This window comes from Numida meleagris, chromosome 9, assembly GCF_002078875.1.
Source record: "Numida meleagris isolate 19003 breed g44 Domestic line chromosome 9, NumMel1.0, whole genome shotgun sequence".
Lineage (NCBI taxonomy): Eukaryota > Metazoa > Chordata > Aves > Galliformes > Numididae > Numida > Numida meleagris.
In genome coordinates this window covers 20,125,646-20,150,139 of record NC_034417.1, presented here as the reverse complement: position 1 = coordinate 20,150,139, position 24,494 = coordinate 20,125,646, and the positions used below count along the sequence as shown (strand labels likewise).

Here is a 24,494-nt window from a genome sequence, read left to right as displayed (position 1 = left end):
CCATTTTCATACTTAAAACGCATTAAAAAACGCATAATCTCCTCCAACATTATGTGTATTTGGTCTTCAGAGCAAGTTGTGCAGCTCTGTATCATAAAGAATATTAGTCATAAACACCAAGCTCCTAAGGTCCAATCAGCTAAAATATGCCTACAGACAGCCAGAATGTTTAAGTCAGACTGCCAGTAAAAAAGCCAAACCATAAAGTATCTGATTTTCAGCATCCTCATCAGTTTTTGAAAATCCAGTGCCCATCGTGTGAGCTCCATCTCTGGTCTCTAAAGCCTGACTTTGCAGTCTGCTTCAAAATTTTGTAATCAGATATTAGAGAATTTAGATTGGACTGAATTTTAGGAAGGTGTTGCATTAGGTCAAAAATAGTGCCTTGTTGAGTGGTAAAGTATGGACTAAAGTAAAAAGGCTTTATTCACAGAATCAGAGAGTTGTAGGGGGTAGAAGAGACCTCTAGAGATCATCGAGTCCAACCCCTCTGCAAAGCAGGCTTTTTTATTCCTAATGAACAAATTTAATTCCTCCTTTCCAAATTACAGAAAGGACTAACGTGAAACAGGACGAGCAGAACACAGGGACAGTTAAGCACTATCTGCAAATTAGCATGGGATATCACACGAGAACTGCTTCAATTCTAAAAACTGTCAAAACTGATGCAACAGCAGGGCTGTGTCATATGCTACAACATACTTGATCTCTTCCTGCAATGCTGTTTGGAAAAGCCGCAACAACAGATATTCCTCTCTTTGATTGGACGCATAGTTATACAGCGTGAAGATGACTGAATCCATGAACTTTGTGGATTTGTTTTGAGGCATCTGAAAAATCAGCTTGGCCAAGTATGTTGGGTTAGTCTAAAACAAGAAGAAAAACAACTTAGTGCAAGTGTCCACAAAGGCTAGTGCCACAAAGAACAATGCCTCAACACCACAGTGCATAAGTAAAGACTGTGCCAATACATACAAGTGTCTATGACAAGACGAGTGGTCTAGGAGCAGCACAAGAAGCTGCGTACCTGAAGTAAGTAGAAAAGATGCTGATAGGCTTCCAGCTTTTCCCTCTTCTCTTTGCTCAATGCTTTCAAACCTCCCTTTTGCTTATTCAGCATCATCATGTCAGAGAGCTGTTCCTTGTTCTTCTTCGTAAGCTTTTTGCTATGAGACACAACGTCCTGGAAAGAACAGACAGGGGCAGATTCCACATTTAAATAACATGCAGTGTTGGAAAAAGCTGCACCTGAGAGCGCACTTCCTTGCACATGGAAAAGTCAGAGTTGAGGTACATCAGGAGCTAATGAAGTGAAACATTATCTGTTATAGCAGTGATTTCTCCGTTTTGTCCCTGAATTCCTGAGTTTGTTGAGAAGCCTAGAAGGGCTTATTGCTCTGAGCAATAATTACTATCAGAGCTGGTAGCAACCTGAAGATGCTTGAAAACACCTTTCTTTCTAAGCTGGCCTTAAAGCCTCAATTCCTGTTTTATATTTTGCTGCCTCACGACCTCTACGCACTCTGAGAACGATGGCACCTTTTGCTGCCAGCATCAGCCCCCCAAGAGCTGGAGCCTCCTTTGGAACTGAACTTTACTGCTACGCTTCAGATTTTACACTGGGTCAAGCCTAGCGCCATGCTATTCGGGGCCAAATGAAAAGCTGAGCAGAACTTCAGCTTGAATAAAAGAAAGGCACCACTGCATCAGCAACGTTGTTGTTTTTTTTGAAATTCATCGTCAGCAAAGTGAGAGAAGGGGCTTCCATCAATCAGCGAATGCTGAGTGGCCTGAGTACATTTCCTGCTCTGAAATCACCTCCCCCTCGGTTACAGCATCCAAAATAGGAGAAATTAAATTGTGCAAGTTCATGACTAATTTAACCACAAGTGAACAACAAAACAATTCTCAAAGCCTTCAAGCATACGATCTGTTGCTTTCACTTGGTCTGGAGTGGTTTCTTTTCTGGTGTTTTGTTCACTTTAAAAATGCTTGAAGATTTGCTGCTTCTTCTACAATGGTCTTTCTAGGGATACATACTAGTAAGTGAAACAGAGCATGAACTTACTGGGAGGAAAATCTGTAAGTCTGAGGGAATATTTTCCACTGAATCTGAGCAACAGGGACCCAAGGCCAGGAGCTCTTCACGCAAACTAACTGCCACTGGCCTCAATTCATTCTGTTGGTCTCCCAGCAGTACATTTCCTACCTGCAGTGTAATTTTGTTTTTCACTAGCAGTCCAATCTTGATGTCCATGAGATTGAGGTCATTTTCCAACTGCTGATTAGATCGGATCAAGGTTACAACTTCCTCACGCAGTTTCATTAGCTCAAGCTCCTCCTGAAAATCTTGGTCACTCTGATCAAGCAAGTGGACAAATTTCCGAACCACAGCCATAGGGGGGTTTTCAGCATTAACTAAAAGTAAGTGACAAAACATCAGAGGACAGGAAACATAAATTAATGTGTGTGTTATCTATATGTAGACAGCATATCAAGCAGCAGCCAGTCCAGGACAAAATTAACACCAATGTGTCTGAATAACTTCTGACAACATCTGGAATTTCTTGTATGGAATAAATCATGACAGAAGTCAACACTATGGAATGAAGTAAGTATCAGCTTAGGGTGGTCCACATTTCTGAACTTACCTCAAGATCTGTTCTTCTATTTCTCAGCAGGAAAAGTACTATTAGGAATCAAGTTTTCACAGAATGTCAGGGATTGGAAGGGACTTCGAAAGGTCCATCTAGTCCAACACTCCTGCCGGAGCAGGAACACCTAGATTAGGTCACCCACAAACACATCTAGGTGGGTTTTGAATGTCTCCAGAGGAGATACCACAAACCTCTCTGGGCAGCCTGTTCCAGTGTTCTATTACCCTTACTGTGAAGAAGTTTTTTCTTATACTTATGTGGAACCTCCTATGTTCCAGCTTGCACCCATTGCCCCTCATCCTATCACTGGATGTCACTGAGGAGAGTCTGGCTCCATCCTCCTGATGCTCACCCTTCACATATTTATAAACATTAATGAGGCCACTCCTCAGTCTCTTCTTCTCCAAGCTAAAGAGATCCCGCTCCCTCAGCCTCTCCTCATCAGGCAGATGCTCCACTCCCTTCATCTTTGTTGTTCTGTGCCAGACTCTCTCAATCAGTTCCCTGTCCTTCTTGAACAGAGGGGCCCAGAACTGGACACAGTATTCCAGATGCGGTCTCACCAGGGCAGAGTAGAAGGGGAGAACCTCTCTCGGCTTACTAACCACACCCCGTCTCATATACCCCAGGATGCCATCGGCCTTCTTGGCCACAAGGGCGTAGTGCTGGCTCAGGGTCCTCCTGCTGTCCACCAGAACCCCCAGGTCCCTTCCCCCTATGCTGCTCTCCAGCAGGCCAGTCCCCAACCTATACTGGTACCTGGGGTTTCTCTGGCCCAGATGCAAGACTCTACACTTGCCCTTGCTCTATTTCATTAAATTTATCCCTGCCTAACTCTCCAGCCTGCCTAGGTCTCACTGGATGGCCGCACAACCTTCTGGAGTGTCAGCCACTCCTCCCAGTTTTGTGCCATCAGCAAACTTGCACTCTATTCCCTCAGCCAGAAGAAATTTTTCCTTCAGACAGAGCAACCACCTACCTACTCTTTGCACCACTTTACCAACTTCATCCCAATTGATCTTCATAACTGTCTTGATGTGACAGATCATGCTAACAATATTATCTTGGAAATAGAGATTCAAAGCATATTAGTTTTATTCTTTCGGCAATACTTACTGAGGGTTTTGTAGTCTTCTCGTGCTTTGTTTGCTCGGATAAAAGCTTGAATTTTTATAATATCATTTATCTAGAATTTAAAAAAAAAAAACAGCCACTTAAACTCATTTAGGGAAGAGTAAAAAAAAAAAGTCAGATACTAAATTCATTTAACAGTCTCTTACATGGTCTCTGAAATACTGCAGGCGATCTCTGTAACGCCTTCTTGCTTGATACATCCTGGTCATTGATTGAATCTATAGGAAAGAATACCAAAAAAGGTCAGATAAAAGACTTTTCCACAAATACTGCTACCCAAAATGTTTACCAAAAAAAAAAAAAATCAGAGAGCCTTTGCTACCTTCACTACTTGGTCCTTGTGTGCTCGTAGGTAATCCAAACGGATTTGATATGCCTTCCTCTGTTTATAGCCACGCCACTGGGACTGAAAACAGAAAATGAGCACTTACATTACTTTTCAAATTAAAGAGAAGTAATTACAATTCTAAGCTTCTTTCTGCTGCTCAGCTTCCACTTCCTTTTCGCTAAATAAAATGGAATGGAGACATGCTCATCTTACAAGATATATGCTGTAGGAGATACGCAGTGAAGCATTAACTATTTATTCCATCAACTGTCATCGTGAGACTTGAGATCACCCCCATGAAGAGTGTGGGCCTTCAGAAACACAGCCAGAGAACAAATACGTAACTAAATCACCAAACGCACAGAAATTCTTCTACATGAGAGTCACGTGGCAGATGCTGCTGCTGGAGAGAAGAGCAATGTAGAATCATAAGCCTTCAGAGTGGACTCTCTACTACTGTGGATTCTTGAAACAGAAATTAGACAAGGGATTGGACTACATTTAATGGGATAGAGTGCTACTTTCACAAGTGGGAGGATTGGTTGTGGGGTTCTTTTCTTTGTTACAGGCAGACCGTGTGCTACCTACGCAGGAACAAACACAGATACACAGGTCAAATAAAGTGGTAACAGAGTGCAAAGCTTATATTTCACTTGCAAACATTTCAGTTACAACTCTAGAGAAAGATTTTTCATTGCTCTCCTGCAAGTGTGTCCAACCTTATGCTGAATAATCACACCATCCGTTTCACATCCTCAATTCTCCAAACCCCCGGACAAACGAGAAGAGAAAGGGACTCTTAATCAGGTATGCTGAAAGCCGTGCTGCCTCTCTTCAGTTCATGAGGAATCACAGCGATAATACCATGTGATGAGAAATTACTAACATAAAGACCTATGACATACTTCATATTGTCCTATTTCCAAAACACTGAAACAGACGATGAAACCATAGGTAAAGATACCTCAGACATGTTTGTTCTCTCTGCAGTTCTGCTTGAGGAGAGTTTATTGCTCATGTATCACAAAGAGAAGTAAATTATATACAGAGATTCTCAGGGAGACAGAAATGCCTCTCAATAATTTGCAAAACGAAGAGAAGATAATTGTGTGTGGCAACTGTTTAGTTGAACAAAACTAGTCAATAACTGTGTGTATAGAGAGCAACTGACAAGTACAAGTTTCGAACAGAATTGAGGGATTTCATACCTGGATGCAAGTGATGGCTGGAACTTGTTTCTTCAAAAAACTCATTCTGGAGTTGAATTCCTGACGAACAAGATAGCCCCGGCAACAAGCCTGAAGCTTCACAATCAGGTTCTCATTGGCCAGCCACAACTGCTCTCGGTTGTACGCTGCCGTGACTCCAGATATAGTGCTCTGGATTAGCGTTATGGTAGGAAGAAGATCCAGGAAGAGAGAACAAAGATGCAAGAAATGGGATGTTACACAGCAGCTTCTGTATTGTGCTCAAGAGAAACTTACAAGTTGCTTTTCAGTAAACAGCAACACCACAGTGTGTACATCTTTATCAACAGAACAAATTTTCTGCAATAGGACAAAGAGGTTTTGACAAGCAAAGGTAGACAATGAACTGTGAAAGAAGCCACAAAACCTTGTAAACATTACTATTGTGGCGAAACACTATCTCTTAAAGTTGCAATAATGACTGAAATGGTGGCAACTTCAACTTAAGAGAAAAAGAGCATGTACTCTACCTGTATCTCCTCCCGTGACAGCTGTGTGTCATTTTGTACAAATTCGGTTGGTTCATCCCATCCTCCCTCTTTGGTCCTCAGGTTATGATAATAATGATAGCCTCCTCTCACCCAGTGTTTCACCCATTCACTGCCATTGCCTCCTAAAAGCAGAAACTGCAGTTATGTCGAAAGCAGATGTGCCTATCTTCCTCACACAAATACTACAAGAAGGAAATGCATATACAGAGGCTCCTTCCTCCAAGAGAAGCAATGACTGAGACTCCAATGAACTACTACAAGAACTACCTAAGCTGAACACATTCTGCAAGCAGAGAATATTTTACTGTTAACTTTTTATTTCCCCCTTTTTTATTTCTTTATTAAAGACCTTAGTTTACAAGGCAGCCTCAATTTCCTGTGACACAAGATTCTAACAACAAGACATCCGTAACACAAGACTTTTCCCCAGAGGCCTTTTTTTCCCCTCTGGCTTCCATTCTACAGGGAATAATCTTGAATGTATTGCACAAACAGTTTGCTATTTGAGGTTCACCTGCTGCCATTTTTCTTCTCTTGACTTCTGCCAACTCTCGCTGGTATGTCTCTGCACATTCTGGAGTGACTCCATACAGTCCAACATCTGGCGAGCGCAAGGCACTGAGGGTACGGCCAGTATCTCCGTGATCTACTGCTTCATTAATGGCCAGAATTCCTAAGGAAACTTTGACAACACAACGAGGCAGGTTACCTGGGCAGTCAGGAATTTAGTGACTCACAAGAAATGTAAGAGACCAAGGCAGCATGTGAGCGTACACAAATAATTTACTGTATTTATATATAAAATGCCAATTAAAAAAAGACAACTTGCTGTACAGCAATCTTTTTAGTACAGTGTCCATCTGTATACAGTGTCTGACAGCACATAATTTTTGCACTCTTAGTCCTAGTATGGTGCTGATTTATCAACAATATTTCTCTACAACAGACAAAGTTCAAAGGGTATCTGAAGATTTTATTCAGGCTCAAGTAAGCGTACTTTAATCCTGCTTTTGACCAAATGTTCTTTGGCATGGCATTCAGTGGGAATACAAGAAAGACTCCACTATGCAACAGCTTCAGTGTCTGTGATTTAATTGCCACAGCATTCAAGCCATAATGCCTTGCCAAAGAGCTTAGTCAGAGTATCACAGAATGGCCTGGGTTGAAAAGGACCATTTAGTGTCAACCTCCCTGCTGCATGCAGGGTTGCCAACCACCAGACCAGGCTTCCCAGAGCCACATCCTGCCTTGCCTTGAATGCCTCCAGGGATGGGGCATCCACAACCTCCTTGGGCAACCTGTTCCAGTGCGTCACCACCCTCTGAGTGAAAAACTTCCTCCTAATACCTAACTTAAACCTTCCCTGTCTTAGTTTGAAACCGTTCCCCCTTGTCCTATCACTGTCCACCCTCGTAAACAATCGTTCCCCCTCCTGTTTATACACTTCTTTTAAGTACTGGAAGGCCACAATGAGGTCTCCCCAGAGCCTTCTCTTCTCCAAGCTAAACAAGCCCAGTTCTCTCATCCTTTCTTCATAGGAGTGGTGCTCCAGCCCTCTGATCATCTTGGTGGCCCTCCTCTGGACTCATTCCAAGAGCTCCACGTCTTTCTTGTACTGGGGGCCCCAGGCCTGGACGCGGTACTCCAGATGGGGCCTCACAAGAGCTGAGTAGAGGGGGACAATCCGCTCCCTCTCCCCGCTGGCTGCCCCTTCTTTAATGCAGCCCAGGATATCACTGGCCTTCCAGGCTGCAAGCGCACACTGCTGGCTCACATCCAGCTTCTCATCCACCAGGCCCCCCACGTCCTTTTCTACAGGAGGGAAACGAGGGGAAAAATGGCACCGGTACTGCCATGCACAAAGAGTAAGGTGGACAGGTAAAGCTCTTCCATGACATCATGTGAGGAAACCACAAAATGGAGGGGAATTAGCGGGTGAAAGGGTGGCAGCTCAAGGACTAGTGGGCATGGGTCAACAGGTGGTAAGCAACTGCATTAAATATCACTTGTTTTATTATATATATATATATAATTATTTATATAAAACTACTACTTTTTAAGAAAATTACCTTTTCTTTCATTTTTTTTCACTCTCAGTAAATAGTTTTTATCTCAACCCGTGCGTTCTGCTGTGGGAGCGAGCAGTGAGCAAACAGCCGTGTGGTGCTTGCTGTTGGGTTAAACCACACCACCACTCCCAACTATTTTTATTCTTTTTCCCCAAGACAGCTGACAGGAGAATTTAGTGATCAAGTACTATGATCAAAAGCAACTGAACCAGGCCTCAGAGATGGCCAAAAACTCATTCGGTCCTTTATAAGAAAACTCTGTGAAACTGCACTTTTCACCCTTCTAAAACTTCTACAAAGCACAAAGACAGACAAGGCATGAACATAAAAGTAAGTCTATTTCTGAGATGAGAACGAGGATGAGAAGGATCAACTCTGCCAGGAACTCTACATAGCTGATATGTAAACAGATTCAGTAAGAACCCAAGTTAGCCCGGGTCTACACTCAAAGCTGGACTAATTTCAGGGCTTAATCAAGTTGATCAGGAGCATTGCCTAACCAAGCTTTAAAAATCCCAGAGACTGAAATTCCAGTTTCTTTCCACAATCTATTTCAGAAGTACAACTGCACCACCCTCACAGAAATCCCAGGTTCAGATTAAACAAATCCATTTCCAGTACAGCTGCCCATTCAAAGCAAAATCAGTCTGTGCATCTTTTGGTAACTGTAAGCATCAGTGTAATATCAAAAACAGCACACCAGAGATGAAGAAACAGTCTCAAGAAAAAAAGGAGGTGACTCTAAAGAAAAAAAAACGATCCGTTTACAAATACTGTGCAAGCCAATAAAACAAGCAGACAGGTGCAAATGTTGAATATAACAGAAAATTGGAAATTTAGAGTAAATGGGAATAGAGTAATATCACATCTGAAAAAAATGTATAAAAACAAGCGCTCTGAATCACATATAAACCAGCAAAGCAAACCGCACATACAGGAACAACAAAAAAAAAAAAGCCAAACAACACCACCACCACCAAGTTAGGCCAAGAGTAGTAATTACTTCAGCTTCTGGAAGCATAAAAGTATCATATAAAATATTAGAATGCAGTGGTGGGTGGACTAGTTGACCTGCCAACTGCACTAAAGTCAAAACGGTGATCATTGATATATTTTTTTTTCTACACTTAGTGAAAAAAGTGAGGTAGTTTGAGAAATGCTTCATAGAACTAAGACAACAGCACAACACAAACAAAAGCTAATGTGCACCAGAACTGCGCACACGAATATCCTCACACTTGATTGCTCAACCACAGACAGACACAATTATCTGCAAATGTCAAACAATTCAACAGAGATTCAATAGGTATTCCTGCCAATGAAGTAACATAGTCACAAGCAAAACTGGAAAAATGGCATATCCCTCCAAAAAGATAGAAAAAAATTGAAATTTAAGGACCGTGACATTCACAGCTGAAAGAAAAAAATTCTACACCCACCTGAAGCAAACATTTGTATTTTAATTAACTTTGCGCATTCACATTTCTTGCTCGCATTCTTTCATTAGTTGACTAATATTTGGTTGATAATGGCAACAAATCACAGTATTTGCCACAGAACTTACATCTCTGTGACTCCTCTGTGTCCTTGTTAGCCCTCTGAATCCCATCCTGAATTTCATCGAGCCAAAGCACAGCTGTTTCATCCTGAGTGTCCTGAAGAGAATATGAGGAGGAAAGCATTCATAGCATGAGGAAAAGAGTGTCGCTGGTTGTGCTAAGTAAAACAACCTGTTCTGAGCAATTGCAGTTTCATAGCATGCAAGAAGCATTTCAGTGTCTTTCTAATCAATTTCAGCACAAGGCCGTTACCTGCATTTGTGACTAGCAGAAGCAACTCCAGCATTACCAGACCAAAACTCTTTTCAGAAAAAGGAACTCCCACCAAGAAATTTCATCAATGGTATCACTCTAATAAACAAATATCAAGACAACCCAACGCCAAGGAATTTGTGCTGGTTAGTCCTAAAGCTGTATTTGCAAAGAGGATGTGCCTTTCCAAGGAACACAAAAATCACACAACAATTTAAGATTGAGAGGGACCTCTGAGCTCATCTGGTACAATCCTCTTGCTCAAGCAGGGATCACCCAGAGCAGGTTATCCAAGACGGACCACGTCCAGATGGCTTTGGAACATTTTCAAGGAGGAGACCCCAGTACCTCTCCGGGCAACCTGTGCTACTGCTCAGTTACCTGCACTGTAAAGTGCTTCCTGATGTTTAAATGGAACCTCTTGAGCCCCAGTTTGTACTCAATGCCTCTTGTCCTCACTACATCCTCATTTCAGGTATTTATATACACTGAAGAGATTCCCTCCAAGCCTTCTCATCTCTAGATGAAAGAGTCTCATCACCCTCAGCTTTCCTCTCTGGAGAGGTGCTCCAGTCCCTTAGGCATCTCACTGGCCCTGCACTGGCCCATCTCCAGTACCTTCATGCCTCCTGTACTGGGGGGGCAGGGCAGATCTGGACACAGTACAGCTGCAGCCTCACCAACGCCGAGTGGAAGGATCACCTCTCTACTGAAGCCTTCTAGGCAGCAAGGGCACACTGCCGACTCACATTCAGTTTGGTGTCTACCACCTCTCCTAGGTCCTTTTCTGAGAAACTCTTTTCCACCTAGGTGGACACAAGCATGGACTAACAATAGTCCTTCCATAGCAAAAGGCTGCAAAGAGTTCTTAAGGAAAACTTAAAAAGTGGCAACGCACATACATGAGCAGCAACTAAAAACTGATGGGTAACTAATGCTACATCAGGCTGCTCTTGTCCCCATCCACAAAAGTTTGCAGAGCTCCGCACCAGTGCATCAAAAAGCATTGTATATACTGTGGCTAGATATGAATATACAACAGTAAAAGCATGTTCTGAGTCTTTGTTTTAACAGACTATTTGCTATGGAGTACTGATCACACCGTGTCTTATATTTTGGCTGGGATTTGAAGAAACCTAATTAAATAATGTTATACACAGAAATTCATTTTATGAGAGACAAGCATTTAGCAAGCCCCAAAATATACCTAATGAACAATGGTCCGGTAGCTGCCAAGCACAGCTCCTCCCCACCCACTGCTGCTTCCTGGAGGTAACTATGGAAAGAAATCCTAAGAAGCAATTACCATGCCTCTAACAACTCCTGTTGTACAAACACAACACAGGAAACATTTACTTCTGACATGGATTAATAAATGCACTGCACAAAAGAGCCACTATATTCCACTGTTAGTGTTCTAGGGCAAGACTGAATATTAACATTCCCTTACATACCCTACACATTACCCTCTGTTTTGGTTTGAAACTTACATGCCTATATTACACTTTGTTCAAGAGACTAACATCCCTTTAACAGACAAATTTTATCTGAATGCCCAAGAAGTCCCATGACTGCCTCAGCAATGTAGAAACTCCTGTCTGAGGAAGGGTGGAAGACTTAAAGAAACAAACTCCTGGACTGTCATCTCTACCTGCAGAGTCATCAATCCAAGGACTATCAAAATCATCCGATGCTTTCCCATGCATTTGCTGTCATAGGCTTTCCAGAAGGTACACACGGTATAACACATTACAGGATTGAACGCTTCTCTCATTGGTCATCACATGAGAAATATGCATCATACACCAGCTCTCCGTCACATAAACAACTGAAGAATGCCTTGTGCTGAACCATAATCCCTCTCAGTCCCAAAGTACAGAATTCACCAGCTAGTAAGCAATAGTTGACTCAGGACAGCAACTGTTCTACCCACAACATTAGTCTGTTCTATGACCTCACAATTTCTGAAATTGCTGCCATGCTGCTGGAAGGAGCCCTAAATTGAACATATGCCCAAATAAGGTAATTTCACACCAACTCAAGTTACCAATCCAGCCTGGCAGAAGCTCACATGCACGCTCAGAAGAATTCGTTATTTCATTCTGACTCAGCAGGAGGAAATGCTTCAGCACAAAATGGGTTCCTGAGTAACATTAACCCTTTCAGGGCCACTGAGGAAGCTGCTTAATGATTTGCATCACCCGCGCATACAGTTTTCAGCTATTGCAATCGTGAAGGATTATACTTAATCAAAAAAAAAAAAAAAAAAGCAAACCAACAAACAAACAAAAACCACCAGTGTTGAACACAGTATCACCTTAGCCTCTATGCTAAAATCTGTGTTGGAATTAGATCAACGAGCTCCACAACAGAAAAGATATTAAAGAAATTGAACCCTCTCAGGCCACTGAAAGGAAGCACATCTGCTACTTCTTCATAAATGAGGAAATAAAATAGCATCCCACTCATCTATTCAAAGAAGTCAGCAGCGTGTACACCACCCACACTGTGTTTCATTTTCTTTCCTAAATCAGTAAGGTGAGATTGTTCTTCCTCTCTCCATTTTCACCTGTACATAAAAGTCGGCTACTGAAAGTGGCAACTCCATACAAGTAGGTAGAAGTCCTTGGCTATCAAGACAGACAACAACCATGCAAAAAACACTTAGCATCTGCAGTGTCACCTAGTGAGTGACAGGCATCAATACATATTTTGCTAGTAGCATGTATTTTGTTTTCCATTTTCCCCTCTCCCTTAACAAATTCATCACCTAACAAGTTTTTTTGAGTTTTGAAACTTTATTTTCGCTATATGTAACTACGCCTATGGACACATTTAACAAAGAACTCTAAAAATGTGAGACTGAAAGAGACTTGCATTTGGAAAATCAGAACTATTAGAATAAACACCGTCTCCTTGCAAAAACAAATGAACTATAACATTGCCGTATATCTCCAAAAAGAAGGTACGTATGCCACTCTGGACCTACGATTAGCTGCAGCAATCCACCTCAAGAAGTTAATACCTTTAAGTCCATCTCTGTAGTTCAAAAAGATTCATGTGTTATGTCTGCATATCTCTTTCCCTAATACAAACAGATCCAAGCTGACCAGGTAAGATCCGCTGACAGCATGCAGAGCGTACGCCTCTTCATTTCCAGCTTTGTTTCCCAACTTTTAAGATCAGGAATACCCTCAGTACATAGACGCAAAGGCTTTTTGAGAGGTGCTTTTAACTACACTCACCTGTGCTTTCTCTCTCTTAGCCCGAAGTAGTGTGTCCTGATAATGCTGAGCAACCTTTGGGGTTACACCCTCCAGTTTTGCTGCAGGAATCTGTAAGGCTTGCAGAGTTTTTTTGGTGTCTCCTTCATCCAGTGCCTCATTGATAAGCCCAATTGCCAAAATCCCTAGAGAGAAAGGGATAGAAGAAGAAATACAAAGATCCAGTCCCTTACCATAATCATAAACTGTGCTTCAGAGGAAAAAGTGCTATTAGTGCTAAAGCAAATACCAGCTGAGAATAGTAACAATTTTTAAAGTAAGCATTTTTTACTGGTAAAGAAAGCAAGACAAATTCTCCACCTTAAAGAAGCCATACATTTCTGGACACGGTAATAGATAAAGCAAAAAGGAAAAAAAAAAATCCCTCAGGGAGACCACAAGAATGGGCAGAACTGAGCTCTCCAACATGTAGTTCAGATCCACTAGAAGAGAATTATCAAAACCTCAATGGCCAGAACTTGTAAGCTACAGGTTTTCAAGATGTTGGCTCCTTCAGGAAAAACTCCTCACATGAAGCTAAAGATTTGCATAGAACGCCATTCAAAAATACAGTGCCTTCACAGTAGAAAGATCAAGATTTAGTGAATGCACGTAGTTTTAGCTGTATTACCAGAGATTTTGGTGCTGTCAAGTACAGCGAGGACTACAGTTCAACTAAATAAAAATTCACATGAATTAGCTTATAGTTAGCTAAACATAAACAAAGCCTATGTCATATACACTAAAGCTACAGCAAATCACGAAATAATTTTGGCTGGAATTGACACCCGGAGACCATGTGATTCAATTCCTTGCTCAAAGAAATGACAATTTAAATCACAGTTTCTAAGAACGAAGATCTTTTAGAAGAAAGTGAGGAGCTCAGAGTGGATACTGCTTTGGTTGATGTATCCAAATATTGTGTCTTCTTCTGCGCACAGAAGGAGAATCACAAAGTGGAACATTTTATAATAGAAACTGTTTTTTTGATGGAGCAGATTAAAGAAAAATACACACTAAGGACACCACAAGAACCAGGATTGCTAAAAAGATGGTATGGTTTCTGTAAAAAAGCACCATTTAAAGTCCCGTTTATGAGCAAGTTTACTGACTACTCTAAACTGGGAGGAGCTGTTGACTCTGTCGAGGGTGGAGAGGCCTCGCAGAGAGATCCTGACAAATTAAAGAGCTGGGCAATCACCAATCACATGAAGTTGAGTAGCAAGAGTAAATGTCAGATTCTGCGCCTGAAAAGGGGCAATCCTGGCTATACATACGAACTGGGGGAGGAGATGCTGGAGAGCAGCTGTGATGAAAGAGATTTGGGGGTCTTGGTTGACAATAAGTAGACTATGAGTCAACAGTGTTCCCAGATAGCCAGGAGGGCCAACAGTACCCAGGAGTGCATCAAGCACAGCACTGCTAGCAGGTCAAGTGAATAGGACTGTCCCACTCTACACTGCACTGTTGTGGCCACATCTTGAGTACCGTGTACAGTTTGGGGCACCACAGTATGAAAAGGACATAAAACTATTAGAAAGTGTTCAAAGGACAGCTGCAAAGATGGTGTAGGGCCTGGAGGGGAAAATGTATGAGGAGTGGCTGAAGTCCTCAGTCCAGAGAAGAGACTGAGTGGAGACCTCATGGTGGTCTACGGCTTCCTGATGAGGGGGAGCAGGGGGGCAGGCACTGATCTCTCTCTGGTGACCAACGACAGAACTCAAGGGAAGGGCCTGGAGATGTGACAGGGGAGGTTCGAGTTGGATTTCTTTATTAAGAGGGTGGCTGGGCACCGGAACGGCCTCCTCAGGGCAGTGGTCATGGCAATGAGCTTGCCAGAGTTCAAGAAGCATCCGGACAATGCTCTCAGACATACAGTCTGTAATTTTTCAGTTGCTGTGTGGAGCCAGGAGTTGGACTCAGTGATCCTTGTGGGTCCTTCCAACTGAGGATATTCTGTGATTCTATGCAACTTGTTATCTACATCAAGCCATGGAGATATATTTCAAGAACATTATGAAGACACATTAAAAGCCTTCTTTTTACATATTACTGAAAGTTATAGCTGGTAGTGGACCAAGACTACCATTACAATTCTTTCTGTTTTGTATTCTGTTTTTTAAATGCACACAATTTCACTTGTTTTGTGAAACCGGGCCATTGGATTATCTGCTTTCTTAACTGTGGCTTTCAAGGATGTAGTGAGACGTTCCTACGTCATTCTGAATTGTCCTTATTATTCTACACCAGTTGTCATCTTATGTAAATAATCAGTTCAGTAAAAAATCAGCTCTTTGTAAATTTTACAAATCCACATATCTACTTCTGTTCTCATATGCATGCAATCAAATCGGCTTCTAAGATACACTTCTGTTTAGTTAAGATATCTATCAAGTTAAGATAGATTGCAGGCAGAACTCCAGTTTTGACACAGAAACAGATCAGTAAGATAGGAAGCAACAACTAGATATTGTCCAATTTATACTTTGTTCCTCTATTTTTTTTGACAGAAAACTTGACATAAAAATTTAAAACATGTCCAAGTAGTAGCAATGAGAGTTGCACAGCGCACTTCATAAAATCCACTTAAAATGTCAGTTCATTCTTCCTCTTCGCTCATTCAATAGTGTCAGGTTTTTTTGTTCTTACTGTTCTCTATTCTACTTTATTAGAGATTTCACAGCCTAACACACATAAATACCTAATGGCAGGCTTTCTATGAAAAGATCTAACATTAACTATTATTTGCCAGATCTTTCACCTTAAGTTTCCACATCTCCAACAACTAGATGAAATTTGTTTATTTTGAACTGTTATGCAGTTCCTCTAGAGAATCACAGATCCACAAAATCGTAGAGGTTGGAAGGGACCTCTGGAGATCACATAGTCCAAGCTCTCCACTAAAAGCAGGCTTGCTAAAGTAGGTTGCAAAGGAAAGCATTCAGGCATGTTCTGAATATCCCTTCACACTGATGTCTAGGTCATAACAGCATGTCTTCTCCCAGCATCTCTTGCATTTCCCTCTCAGTTTTATCTTAGCCCTTAGAATGCCTTTCTTCCTTTCTTTTTTTTTTTGTCCTTAAACTGCCATCTTTCCATTATCTAGGCAGACTATGGTACAGACTGCTTGCTTCCTCCTACAGCGTGTACATATAGAGTAGGTACACCTTTATATATACTTCTCTCCCTACAGGTGCTGGGGGAAAGTAGGAAAAGGAAAAATCTTTCTCACAAAAACACATACACATTAAGACTGACACTACTTGATCAAAAGAAGAATGAAGAAAAACAGATAATAACTTTTGACCTAGGAAAGGGCACAGAAGATAAGCAGTAATTGTCCTTGATTAGTTAGCCAGCATGGGCAGAAAAAGACTACTCTGTGAAACAGTATGTTACAGCTCCTCATCGGAAAGCGTTTTTGAATTTGAAACCACTTACTGGGACAGAGGAAGAGTACCTGTCCGTATGGCTTGAGGACTTCCTCAGACACAAGATAAAAAGTATCCACACATAAGGGCACATACGAAACAGTAGCAGGTGGAAGAATTAAGAAGTTTCCTATGAAAACAGTTTATGTCACTGTAAGATTTTCTGCATTTTATGGTTGCTGGTTTGGGTTTTTTGTTGTCTCTATTGTTTTACAGGGTATGGGAGTGTTATAAGAAACCGAGGGTTGGACTACACCAACTTCCAGACTTCTACTGTGATCTCTGACAAATAAAAGACTGCAAAACTAGTGTTTTGGTGCATGCGTGCACATTGTGTGCATTTGTGTGGCTTCAATTCATCTAATCATGTGACCCAAACAGGAAACCCATGTCTATTTGGAGATTCAGGAAGCAAGTTAATCAAGATTTCAGGCTCTCACATAAAAATTTAACCCTCTCCAGATTATAGCCTTTTCAGGTGAACTCAGCTACACAACAAGCAGTGGCAGAGGGCAACTATCTCAGTCTATATGAATCAATCAACAGCTTTTTGTATTGGCATGCACCTGGTTTTAGCACACCTTATGATCTAGGATCAGACTAGAACTAATCAAGCAAAACTTACTTTCATGTTCTTCATGCACAACTAGGTTCACACGATCCACACACGACTGGATATCATTCCACGTGATAAATTCATTTTCTTCTGCACGCATCTGAGCTTTCAGCTTCATCAGATCATCAATATATCTGCCAAAGAACAAAAATAAAAACCAAGAAGTAACACGTTATGAAAAGCTGGCCAGGGAACACACAAGACAGCAATGAAAACTAAACACAAAATGGAAGAAATAACACAAGGGTTGAAACTGAAACAAATATGAAAAGAGGGAATAGGAAAAAGATTAAAGTCTGTGAGCAAGATGGTAGGCTCCAGTGTGAAACAACCAAGAAAAGCATTAAAACACTAACAAGAGTTCCAGGCAAAAAACACGGCAGATGAGCTGGCCTAGTGTAATTGACAACTGAGTAGTACCAGAACAAAGCTTTATTGTGAAACCTCGATAAAGGTCCAAGAGACAGTACATAAATCAGATTAGTAAGAAATGGTAAATGCAAAGACAAGATGCAAGAGCCAAGAGAGAGAATAAACTAATAGTGCAGTAAGTAGTGACAGAACCTGAAGCGTAAGGGGAAAAAAAAAAAAAAACCAATCACGAATATAAGCAGTATCAAAGAGAGACATGAATCTTTGAAGCACTCACCTCTGAGAGTTCTCATCCTCAATGTTTGTTAGTCCTGTGACAGGACTGCTCAGTTGTTTCCACACTGTACTCGCATCCCCTGAATCCAAAGCCCTATTAATCAGGGCCACAGAAGAGAGCATCTCTACAGCAACAGATAATTCTGGATGGGTGAGGTTACCCTGCACACAAAGAGGAACACAGATCAATTATACTTGCTCTTCACAAACTATTGCTAGAACACCAAGAGATTAAAATAGAATCTTACAGTGCCAAGTAGCTCAAAGCTTAAGGATTAACCATTGCATCAGAACAGACTGAGCATCAACACAGTTCTACGAACACTCAAGAAAGGCACATTTAATGAAAAAGACAAGGTAGACCTGGTGATCCATATCAATTTACAGAAATAAGAGAGAAAGTATTACTTACATCATGGCTTTGTTGCTGCAAGGTGGCCAGCTCCTTTTGATAAAGATCTGCAGCAAATGCATAAACCTCTGGTAACTGGGCCTCTGGATTCATCATTTCTGCCATAGTCTTCTCAGCATTACCCATTCTAATTGCAGCATTAATTCTGGTCACTGCTGCCAGCCCTAGAAGTTTAAAGAGGCAGCACATCAAAGAGGCAGCATGAGAATGAGGAAGGCAGATAGCTGGGTCCCCAGTGACGTGAGCACTTTTACTGTACTCAGTAATCAGATCCCTAACAGAAAAAAGAGTAATTCCCTTAGAGGCAGGCAATGAGTGAAGCTTTCCAGTCAGTATCTCCCCAGCTAGCCTTCCATTACTGTAAACAACCAGACTACGTAATCCCTTCTTTAAAATAAGTCTCATTTTTAAACCAGTTTACCTTTTTGCCTGATTATCAGAGGACTTTCTCACCAACTCAGTCATCTGACAATAAGAAGCCTCAAAATTGCCGATGTTTTTCATAGGTAATTCATAACAATTTTTCCTTCCTCTATTACTGGTTGAGGCAGTACCAGACACTCTACAGTGGATGCACTTTGGCTAACTTTAAAATAGCACAAATATGGAAATACACATCGAGTTCCGCGTGGAACCAGTAAGGTACTTTGAAGGTAGCCTCCTAGTTACTAGACTTCCTCTATCTCCCTCTTCTAATTTAAACCGCCTGTTAGCAGATCCGTTAGCTTTCCTTCTATGCATTATAAATTGAACTAATTGCTATTGTACAGTCAGAATTAAACACTGAAAGCTTCTGGAACTTCCTCCAGAAGAGAGCTTTGCATGGTATCAGAAGCAACTGATTAAAAAAGCCAGCCACTCTGATCTATGTTTTATTTGCTACCTGATACTTAGAAACAGCTAGCCTTAAAAAAAAAAAAAAAAAAAAAAAGAAACAGCTAAAAGTTCTGTAGCTCAAACCAAGTAAGATTTATGTCAGTAGTCAACAGGGAAACTAGTTTCAACACCTCATTGTGCAATCCAGATTTCCTTCACAGATCCATAGAACAGAATTTAATACAAACTGCCTAGAAAAAGCATTATTTAAGGTGGGCACAAGTTCCACGTTGCTTAGTGTTTCAAGTGATTTGCTGTTATCTCAAGCAGTATTTTAACAGCTGGATAAAAGATACTAGAGCCAGTTGCCATTATTATTTTTAATGTTTTTAGTAGCCTCAAACTACTTAAAGAACATCCATAATGATCTGAGATAGACCTGGTGTAACCTCATGTAAAGACAAATATCATGCTTTCTCATCTTTCTGATCACATCCCACAGACACTCTGTCGCTATCGTTTTTGCCGCTCCTTACTTTGCTGATACTGTTGTGCTGCCCGGTTAGCAGCATCCACTCCCACCTGTAAATCCTCCTTCTGCAGAAGACCTGCAATACCAGCCTGAGAGAAAAATAAAAAAAAAAAAAAAAATCAGAACCCACATCGGTTCATTCACTGCAAATAGCTCAGGAAAAGGAACAAACAAACAAACGGAAACAGCCTTTCCTTAAAGCACTTTAATGCCACATAAAGTCTGCAAATAAAGAATGCCACATACATGCAGGAAACAAATTACTCAACAGACTCTCAGTTCCAGTGCTAAAGGACTGTGTCGAAGTATCACACATATAGACTGATCTACAAATGCAAACATATACTGAAGGGTTTCAAGGAAGAGAATGCATTAAATTAGTAGAAATGCTCAAAGAGGGTAGGGTAGATTTAGGTTGGATCTAAGGAAAAAATCTTTTACAGGGAAGGTGGTGAGGCACTGGAACAGGTTGCACAGAGACGTGCTTGATACACACACACACACAGCAACTGATGAGCTGACTGAGCTGCATTAAAGTCTGACAACAAAAAATGTAAAGAGCTTTGGCTGAAGGCTGCTGCCGATTAAATCTTGAGGCCCAGAAACACTAAGGCAGAAAGTTTCTTCAGTCTCAGAAAGGCCTACCTTAAGCAGTAAGACTGCTTAAAAATGAGAGAATCACAGAATAGTTAATGTTGGAACAATAGTTAATGTTGGAAGCAATCTCTAGAGATCACAAAGTCCAAACTCCCTGTTCAAAGCACTGGCAACTGCAGAAGACTGTCCAGGACAGTAGAAAGTCATTAGGATCCGGGTGGACAGGCCACACCTTAAGTACTGTGCTCAGTTTCAAGCTACCCAGCACAGGAGAGACAGGAACAGGCTGCCCAAAGAAGCTGCAGGTGGCCCATCCCTGGAAGTGCCTAAGGCCAGGTTGGATGGGGCACTGGGCAGCCTGATCTGGCCTGCGGCAGAGGGGCTGGATTTGGGTGGGCTTTAAGGTTCCTCCCAACCCAACCACTCCGTGATTCTATGATTACTTGATACCTGACACTTGTCAGCTCCGGCTATTTAAGACTAGTACTATCAGTGAGATCAGCTGCTCAGTACCCAATGATTTAACATCAGCAAAATATGAAAGTCTTGGAATGAACGGCTACTCTCTCCAGACATCAACAGAAATTCAAATCCAACATTTGCCCAGGACTTTAATTTTAACTGCCAGGCCCTATTAGAGATTCAGCTCTCTAATTGTTCCCTAACAACTTTCTAACTGCTTTTCCTTCAAACTGTGGTTCAAAGGCCCTATGAGCGAATAGGTTCCTTCATCCACTTACTTTAACTACACAGTCTGAACATTTTGAAGCCTTTCTATACTCCCTACATTGCAACAGCAGTCTCTGCCTCCCCACATGTTTTCCAGCGGCCACTGTTGGGTCAAGCCACAGTATTTAATACTTGTAACATACAAGTACATATGTATCCACCACAGTGCCCAAGATCTAGTTTTCTGTAACTGTACAACTAATTTGTCCGCATTTTTCTTGGATCTGAAGGCACATAATACCTTACTTCTCTACTTGGGTGTAGCTTTTCAAGAAAGAATTAATTAAAGAAATACAGTAGAAATAACCATCTTTATAGCACCCTGTTTTCCTCCATTAACGTGCATGACATTGTAATTACTGAGACGATACTGTTTTTTAAATCTACTATGTGAATTTTGTAAGTAGTATACATAAGCAACCAGCACCTAAAATCCACTGAAGAGTAGGCTTGAAATGAAAAATTAATGTCAGCCTTGATTAGGCACAGTGAAAGCACTATAGTGCTTATCTAATAGATAATTATAAAACACAAATATCCACACATGCAAAGGACAATGATATGGTGAAAGGAAAATGAATAAAAACTGAAATCAGCAATCACAGTGATCCAGGCTTTTGCATACCTCCTGTTTCTGCTGTCTATCACTCAAAAGCTGCTTGAAATACCAGTCACAGTTTTCTCGTAGCAATCCTCGGAGTCCCAGGGCTGGTGTTGCCAAAGCTTCATACAGTGCTAACGCATCTCCTTGTTCCAAAGCTTGGTCAATCTTTGATATGGCCGCACACGCTAGCAACAGTAAAGCAGAATTTTCAGAGAAAGATTAAATGAACAAGTCCCATAACTTATATAACCTACTGCTCAGAAACAAATACTCTTAGACCTGATGGGTATGAAATTAGGCATGTAATCTGAATGGAAGACTTCCAAAGCTAATTGTAAAGCAGTTCTTCAACGAGAGGATGGAGGATGGACATAATGTGCGTTACTCAGTGGGACAGGAGAGCGGCATGTGAAGCTCCAGCAGCAACACAGACAATCCACCCTCTTAAAGAAGGGCAGCAGAAGTCGTAATAAATACAGCTTACAACTACATATCAGTAACATGTTCAAACAAACAAAAAACACAACAGAGAGCTGCTTTCCATTTATGTTAGCACTCCAGAAGCTTTCTGTTTGATACAGAAAGCAAAGAGGAGCACAGGTATCATTTTTAACTATGCCTTTAATCAGAACTATTATTTTAGCATGACACCTACTGTTCACTTTATTGATGTTTCCCTGAATCTCAGCTTGAGTCAGAAGTTCTTCATACACGTCTCTCTCTCTCTCTGAATTTTCTGAAGAAATCTGAAGATAAAATAAAAACTAATCAGTCTCCTTTGTCTTCACAAAGACATTTTATGATCCTGTCATGAAAAAAGTCGGTGAGCACAGCCATCAATATCTGTCCATCAAGAGCTGTCAGCGAGGGAGTTCACCCATCTGTGACCTACCCATGCAAAAAATCCTAGAAGTACACAAACTCTCCAATACAAACAGCATAGAAACACCGTATTCCAGTTTACAAGCTCTATATGAACACATAGGAGAGCAGAACATGGAAAGCAGAAGACAGAGGGAGAATATTTGTTATACAGTGTTCTAAAATTACCTGGAATCCTTCTGAGACTCAGGTGGTTATTCTCGTCATTTCATTGTTATAAAAATATACCAATATTGTCTGAAAATAGGATAGCATTCGCAATGTATAAAGGATGATATGAATGCTGCATGTACATACACAACCCATAATTCAGACAGCTGAACAGAGTAATGCAACTATTGGTGCCTGTCTTCTGCAATAGGAAAATGGATTACTGGGGCCAATGTTAGAATATCAGCAGGAATAAATCCACCTAATACTATACATACAGGACTGTAACACACAGTCTGCATTCCTCTACGATTTAAAACTACAACATAAATAGCCAGCTTAAAAGAAGAATTTATTTACCCTGTTTTTAGCATTCTCCATCTTGTCCTTTTTCGCTCTGTAGAGAGTATCTTGGTAAGTAGATTCCAAGTGATCATCAAGATTTATTAGCATGGCATTAGGGTTCTTCATTGCCGCAAGAGTGTCAGCTGGAACCTGGTGGTCAATTGCCTCATTAATGGCAATGACAGCAGCATGTACTGAAAAAAGAAGTCACAGCCTGTTAGTTACTCACAAACACAACAGCCCTGTTAAACATTGAGAACTTGACTGAGAAGTGAAAGATTATCTGGAAGTTAACTGGAAAGCAAAACCAGCAGGGTTTTGTGCTCCTGACAAAAAACGGTGGTCCACTTCTCAGTAGTATATTCCACCTAACCAAATCAGTGGGGTGGGTGCATGTGAACCCTCTTCCATCTTCCAAAAGGTCCGTATTTTCTTACAGCAAGGGACATTAAAACTGACACTTAGTATGTAATACGTTGATCTGAATAATCACATAAAATGAAACTCACATGCTGCTTCATCCACAGAGAGTTCATTTGCTAGAATTCCTCCAATCTTGCTGAAGGCTGGCATCTGAATACCATATTTCTCCAGTTCAAGCCTCATATTACTGATTTCTTCCTCTGAAACATATATTAAAAAAAGTCCTATGCAGTCTGAAATACATTAGGAACCAGCCACACAATATCAACTGTTGCTACAGGAAAGGCTGAAATAACTACAGTAAATAACCAGTTACTGTTTCATTTACACTTTAACTCTGTAAAAGTAAGCAAAACAAACAGAAACTGCTGTCATTTTGTACACTTTCCTGAAATTTGTATTTATCCCAGAAACTCATACAGAAATATTCTGTGTTCTTTCTCATGAGAAAACATAACATTACTTAAAAAGCCAGAAACAGACTCCATTGCTCTGAGGTGCTTCAAAGATGGCTGCCAACAGGTCAGGAAAACGCCCAAATAATGCTTTTTTTTTTTTCTTTCCCCTCCAGAAAAGGGGATGGAAAATACAGAGTTGTGCTGTTGATAAGCACTGAATAACCCAAAAGCAGTGTTGTAAGTTTAGTCTTGTATAGGTATGATTAGTAAATGGTTTGCAGGAAATAAAGGTTTTAAATCAGGTGTGTGTCCTCAGACAGTAATCTCACTAACACAAAACATGCCATCAGGCACTTCTGCAACAATCAAGCAACTGAAACCCTGAGAAGGTACGTGTGGACATGTACTGCTCTACTTAAAATTCTTAAAGGAAGCCAGAACTGCTCACCAAATCCCAAAGTGAAACCTCTCCCAAGGGGGGGTAAAGGTGATGTCAAATCATCTTACAACAGGAGTGAAAAATTAAGGGGCTGTTATTTGTGAAAATAATGGTAATGAACCAATGACTATTTAACAACCTGGCTAACAAGCACCCAAAACAAACCTTTCACTTCAACTTCCAGAACTCTTCACAGCCATTAATCTTTAATTTAATTTGCATTTAGGAAAACTACATTAACAACCCTCTCACTGATCTAGACAATATCTCCTACAGCTGAAATAAAGGCAGCACATATCGGTACAATTTTATTCATTTATTTTTACCTGTGAAGTCCACCTTCCCATATAAATCCTGAATTTGCGGGGCAAGACCCAATTTGAACAGGTACAGGCTACAAAAGAAAATAAGCAATCAGAACTAGTAACTTTTCCTCATGGTTAATTTTAAGATATCATAATTAAAGAGATAA

At 41.0% G+C, this 24,494-nt stretch overlaps 1 protein-coding gene across 1 annotated transcript in view; it reads right to left on the bottom strand.

Annotated features, from left to right (window-relative positions):
* The window catches only part of IQGAP1 (IQ motif containing GTPase activating protein 1), a gene marked incomplete in the record, with an annotated part of 55,569 nt that overhangs the window by 23,637 nt on the left and 7,438 nt on the right, over positions 1 to 24,494 (bottom strand). The window contains 20 exon segments of the mRNA XM_021407210.1: positions 703 to 866; positions 1,028 to 1,183; positions 2,210 to 2,418; positions 3,774 to 3,843; positions 3,938 to 4,009; positions 4,114 to 4,197; positions 5,328 to 5,498; positions 5,837 to 5,979; positions 6,372 to 6,539; positions 9,491 to 9,581; positions 12,983 to 13,146; positions 17,057 to 17,181; positions 17,697 to 17,857; positions 18,108 to 18,271; positions 19,460 to 19,544; positions 21,407 to 21,570; positions 22,041 to 22,131; positions 22,778 to 22,956; positions 23,272 to 23,385; positions 24,349 to 24,416. Coding sequence (XP_021262885.1) covers positions 703 to 866; positions 1,028 to 1,183; positions 2,210 to 2,418; positions 3,774 to 3,843; positions 3,938 to 4,009; positions 4,114 to 4,197; positions 5,328 to 5,498; positions 5,837 to 5,979; positions 6,372 to 6,539; positions 9,491 to 9,581; positions 12,983 to 13,146; positions 17,057 to 17,181; positions 17,697 to 17,857; positions 18,108 to 18,271; positions 19,460 to 19,544; positions 21,407 to 21,570; positions 22,041 to 22,131; positions 22,778 to 22,956; positions 23,272 to 23,385; positions 24,349 to 24,416 — 2,643 coding nt within the window.